Raw genomic sequence first — 5,834 nt, 5'->3', positions numbered from 1 at the left:
CACTATCCTCGAAGTCGAACATTGTTTAATACAAATCACAGTACCGATGTTGGTAGTGAGCGCGTCAGTCACTAAGCCTTCAGTTGCCCGTCAAGGTAGCTTTAAGCATTGGGCTTAGCTACTATATTCAAAATTTTTAGTTTTAAGTAAACACTTAAAGTTTAAATACAGATTTCAAGTTTATAGTAAGAACTTTTTGCCCCTTTAGACTTAAAATCTTAAAGTCAGATCATAAAATGAGTCAGGAATCAAAGTTTAACATCAGGATTCAGAGCTTGAGGTGAGATTTCTGAGTTTGACTTCAGATTTTTGAGTGTAAAGTCAGAATTCAGATTTTTCTTTTCTTCAGAATACAGAGTTCAAAGTCAGAAGTCGAACTATAAAATATCTTTAAATTTTTTTACTGCTGTCCTAATCTATTTCCATCTTGTGAAGCTCAGGCGATTGTTCATTATGTGCTGCACTGTGATTACAATAATGTTGGATTCCTTTTCCAATCCTTCCTTTGTCTGCTTATGTTATGAATGCATTACAGTAATGTCCCTGTATTCCTTTCAAACCACCTTATAGCATGCTATTAATTAACTTTGTGTTTACTGCTGAGAAAAGCTGCTAATGAAAGTTTTCTCCAACACTAATGTGCTGATATTATTTCCTGTTGGAGAAAACTGACGAACGAAGTAACAACTCCGAATCGAGTTACAAAAGCCTCATAAACTGAAGTCTAAAGACGGATTATGTTGCGCAGATGTCCCAGATTATATTTCCTGCCAATTGAATTCAACGTGCCCGTCCAATCACGGTCCAGCACACGGAAAAAAAAAACAAGTGGCACGACGTCATCACTGACCTCTCGCACACTCGCACGGTCCAGGCAGCGATGATCCACAGAGAGATGCTGAAGACCAGCAGCACCGTCCCGGGGCAGATGGTCATGAGGGTTTTCATTACAAAGCGTGTGTTGAAATGGACCTGAAACACACACACACACACACACACAGTGAGCTCACACATTGTGTTTTCTCTCAAACCTGCCTCGACTTGATGTTCTGCTAATTAGTCTTGCGAGTAGCTTCTGATGGTGGCGGCACTCGGAGAATCTCCACCGTAATTGGAGTCGAGATCGGGGCTCGCCCTCTGACTCCGGGTCGGGCCGTACAGTGTCTTTGAGTAATTGGCCCATTTCGGTGCACTTTTTTTTTTTTTTTCCTTTATCCGTGGCTCATTTGTCAATAAGAGGCCCAACCATCATCTCTCGGATCATTTGGCGGTTGAGCGCTGGAAGGGTGCGAGCGGCTGATGAATGAGTCGTCAGCTTCACCTCCTCTCGCCCGAGGGTCAGCAGAGTGCCACCGCAGATACACTCCTAACCTACTAAATTACTCATCTGAAATCTGCTCCATCTCTCCCGCCGCCCCTCCTCCTCCTCCTCCTCTTCCTCCCCCCGCGTACTTTGCATATTTTCCGGAGCGCGCGGCGTCTCCCGGTCTTACGGTAATGTTTATCGTTTGCCAACCGATCACTTACTGCGCGACTCGTACACATTTCACCGCGCTCATATTGCAATCTCATTCCCTCATTTTTTTCCCTTTTCACGGCCCATTTGAGCCGTATGCAATATCTTGTTCCCATTTCACGCTCCCATCTCGTATTGTATTATGAGAGATCCGCCGTAGCTTACATCTAAGTCTCTATGTGACGACAAAAGGGAGAGAGCAGGGATTTGAACTGGAGAGGAGAGTTGGAAGGAAGCAGTTGATGGCTAAAGAGATAGAGGGCAGGTATAAATAGGGACAGCACGGACACAGATTGGATTCAGAGGAGAGAGCTCTTGACCTTAATACCTTTACAACTCTTTTCACACAGCTTGAACGCACAAACACACACAAACACACACCTGCGAGCAACAAATGGCTTCTGACCTTATTTAGGGCACCTATACTCCTGGAGGAGGCGTCGGTGAAGAGTTTGCTGTGCAGGAGCATGACCCTGGCGATGAGGTAGAGGCGCAGGAACATGGGCACGCTCAGCACCATGTCCAGGTCGGCCTCGGCCTGCGAGGGCGCGTAGGAGAAGGCCAGCCGAGCCCGCCACTGGAACTTGAAGTCTCCGGGCACCGGGTGCACGGCGGACACCAGCAGCTCCAGAGCGATCAGCAGAACCCTCTCCATCGTCATGGCGATGCGCCAGTCGTCGGCTCCGTTGTCGATGACGAACAGCTGCGGGGAGACAGGAAGGACACGAGGAGAGTCGAGTGAGGGAAGGAGTTCTTTTAATGCGACGCGAGGGAGAAAAAACAAAAAAACTTTTCATCATGATCCTCCGCTGGCACCGGCCTCTCATCACTACAGCTGACTGATGCGATGATTAAAGAAAGCAGCAGCAATTCAGAGTAAATGTCTTTCTGCGAGATGTAAAACACCATCCATTTAATCAGTAATGTATTCAGTCTCCACAGTGCTTTGGCTCATTTTCATATAACCTGCAAACCTCTTGTCTTACTAAAATTAAACCAGAGATGCTGAGTCATGCCGAGCCGCGGCTCTTAAGAAAAACAGGTTTCTGATTATCACAATCAAAATATTTATATTTTAGTGGGAAAAAAAAAAGAGGCCACTACGGTGTTGTGCGTGCTGAACAACGCTACTTTAATTGTAGTTTTCCCTCTTTGCATGTTGTTCGTAATTGCTGTGGCTGCTCTTGATATTGTCGCCAAAGCTGTCGTTATAAGGAAGTGCTAAGAGCAGGTTTCATTACAAAGACCCTCCTCCAGACGGGAGCCGAGGCTGAGCAGGGAGGTGCTGATGAGAGGGGAAGGAGGTGGAAAGAGATGGATGAAGTGCAGAGGAAATGAAGAGATAAAGATAGGAACGAGGAAATATTGGTGAAAGGAGGGCACTGCAGGAAAAAAAAAAAAAGCTTCCCTCCTTTTAACCCCCTGAACTCCAAAACACGCCGGGGGGCTCGATAAGCGTGTTATTCTGAAGAACTCGCCACGACGACACCAGCCGTCGCAGCCAGAAAGCTCAAAAACAGAGAAAAATCAATGGACTCGTCTGTCAAGTGCTGCTCCATCTGGAAAATCAGCCAAAGCTGAGCTTAAAATTGTGATATTTCAGCAAAATCACTTCTTTCCACATGTCTTGTTTAAAAAGATGCCAAGAATAAACCATCTGCAGTAACAGGATTCTGTAAAAAACAAAAAACTATGAAGCCACGAGTGGAGCAGCTGCAGCCAGGAGGACGTCACAAAAACTCTGATTTTTCAGTTGAACTGCAGGCAGTGTTTACACAGAAGAGACAAGAGACAAGTATGGAAACGAATTACTGACAGTGAATGCAAAATAAACCTCCTGGATCAATAAAATAAATGCAGCATGGATCAGAACCAGAGAACAGAGGAGCCAGTTGTTGGATGATACATTCAGCTGATGGTGGAACATCTTTCTACATCTGATGGTGGAACATCTTTCTCCAGCTGATGAGCAGAGCAGTGTAGTGCTTGTAGAGGTTGTAAAATTTCATATTTCGAGTCACCATTTATTGGATTTTTTTCCTGCAAAATAAATAATCAAAGAAGTTGAACTTTCAGATGTTTTTTTCAGATGATTTATGTCATTCTAACTGTGTCATTCTGCATTTTCTCTCCTTCGTCATGGCTCCTCTGTTTCCATTGAGCTGCAAGATTTTATGTTGCAGTGATGAAATGAGTAAAAATGCAACAGGAGCAAATAAAATAGAAGCACATATTTTGTCAAAACAAGGTAAATGCATCTCAAAAATAAAAGAAACTGAAGATATTTCACGAGCATCTGCACTGAAAGGAGCTTGAAGCCCAGCAGGGCAACAGTGCATGTTTTCCTAAAATGTTAGGACTCAATTTGGAGCGAAAACGTCTTAATAGGAGATTATTTCAGCGGCAGAAAAGGTTAAAGAGAGAGCAACAAGCAGAGGACGGGAGACTAACCAGAAAGGTCGAGGCACGGGGAGGCGAGCGAGGAACTCCCCTGCTGTAAATCAGCCGGGCTCGCCAGGCCTTCGCTAACAATCGCTCTTTACCCCGTGATTCATCTCGAGAGCTTTTGGGCCCACACAAACATTTATTTGGGCAAACAAAACAAGCAGCGCGGCGGGTCAAACGTCAGAGCAGAGTGGAGCTCTGCCGCTCCCTTCAAACCACCTATGGACTCTGCAACGCCGCAGAATCCGTCATTATCTGCATCCGGCGGCGCAGCGGGGCGTGTGCGTGTCTCTGCTGTCGCTACATGTGTGCGTACACGTCGATCATACGCGTGTCGCCGACGCACACACCTGAGACATTGTGTAAGAGCTCGTCTGAACCGAGGGTCAAACGCTGGCTGTATTCTTTAATGGCGCCACGGAGCATGCATGTGTGTGTGTGTGCGACTGTGTACTGTACTCGTGTGTGTTTGTGTATGCCTGAGTGAGTTTGAGAGTGTGCAGACCCAGCCTCGTCATGGTGACTGTTGCCAAGGCGACAACATCAAAGAGCAGCCAAGCTTAATTAGGATCCCCAGTGAGAGAGAGAGAGAGTCAAAAAGGGAGAATCGCAGGGAGAGACGAGGCAAGAAGAAGAAGAAGAAGAGAGAAAACGGAGATGCAAGGAAGGAAAAAAAAGAAGAGTGAGGTGTGTGCGACAGCGAGTGAAGAGGAGAAGCTCAGACAGGTTGTCTAACACTCGTCTTCTCTGCAGACATTTGCAGAGGTTTGCATGTGTGTGGCGGCTGCTGCTCAAATTTCGGAGACAAATATCTGCTCACAGCGTCACATAGGCTAACCTCCCATTTGGGGACAAAAAGCTGCTTCCCAAAACTTAAAGCATTCGAGGTGCGACGGGTTTGTTTTGGTTTAACCATCTGCAATCTGTGATAATTTATGTAATCTCTGAAGAAAAATCCCCCAAATGACACCAATAATCAGCCAAAAACTGCACAAACAGAAAGACTCGTCAGATTTCCAATCGTCCTTGAACGTATCATGTGTTTCCATTAGGGGAAAAAAAGCTTAAAATCATGACATTCCATCAAAATCACTTTATCCGACACGTCTCCTGTAAAAATACGCAGAAAATATACTGTTTGTAGCATATTCTGTAAAAAACTAAAAATTCTGCACAACTGAAAAGCCACGACTGACTCAGCTGTCACCATCGGTCACGTGACAGAAATTCAGAGATATTTCAGCTGAACTGCAGAGAGGAGACGCCAAGAGACATCGAAAGTAAAATAAAACATATTTGAGCTATAAAATAAATGCAGAGAAGGAAGCTGTTGGAGATACATTCAGCATGGTGAAACATGGTGATGTGCACAGTTGGGTTTGCAGAAGATGTAAAAAATAAACAAGTTTCATGCTCAAAGTGACTAAAAATGGGTCCAGATGGACAAAAACTCAAAAATACTTCCCTAAAATGATTGAAAATATGTCCAAAATGACTCCTAACCTGTTCAAATTGGTATGAACTCATTCAAAATGATCATGAGGGGAAAGTAAAAGCCATTGGAACAACCAAATACATGCAGGGTGGCTCAAAAACGGTGAACAGAGGAGCCAGTTGTTAAAGATACATCCATGGTATCTTTAACCATCCAATCTTTCTCCATGGTGAAACATCTTTCTACAGCTGATGAGCAGAGCAGAGCGATTGTACAAATATACAAGTTTCATGCTCAAAGTGACTCAAAATGTGTCCAAATTGACAAAAACTTACCCAAAATGATAGAAAAAAAGTGTCTTAAAACACATAAATCTACCTTAAATTACTGCAAAAATGACCAAAAATGACACGTAGCAAGTTCAACATGGCAAAAACT

The 5,834-nt window shown here is 44.4% G+C and overlaps 1 protein-coding gene across 1 annotated transcript in view; it reads right to left on the bottom strand.

Annotated features, from left to right (window-relative positions):
• Positions 1-5,834, bottom strand: part of kcnn3 (potassium intermediate/small conductance calcium-activated channel, subfamily N, member 3) — a 90,531-nt gene that overhangs the window by 37,051 nt on the left and 47,646 nt on the right. The window contains exons 4-5 of the mRNA XM_008280710.1: positions 1,923-2,219; positions 851-972 (exon numbers count right to left, since the gene is read on the bottom strand). Of these exons, the coding sequence (XP_008278932.1) occupies positions 851-972; positions 1,923-2,219 (419 nt within the window). The remainder of the gene's footprint in view (positions 1-850; positions 973-1,922; positions 2,220-5,834) is intronic.

The sequence above is a fragment of the Stegastes partitus genome, unplaced genomic scaffold, assembly GCF_000690725.1.
Source record: "Stegastes partitus isolate 25-593 unplaced genomic scaffold, Stegastes_partitus-1.0.2 Scaffold207, whole genome shotgun sequence".
Lineage (NCBI taxonomy): Eukaryota > Metazoa > Chordata > Actinopteri > Pomacentridae > Stegastes > Stegastes partitus.
Note: the sequence above shows the minus strand (reverse complement) of the source record. Positions and strands in the feature narration are given on the sequence as shown.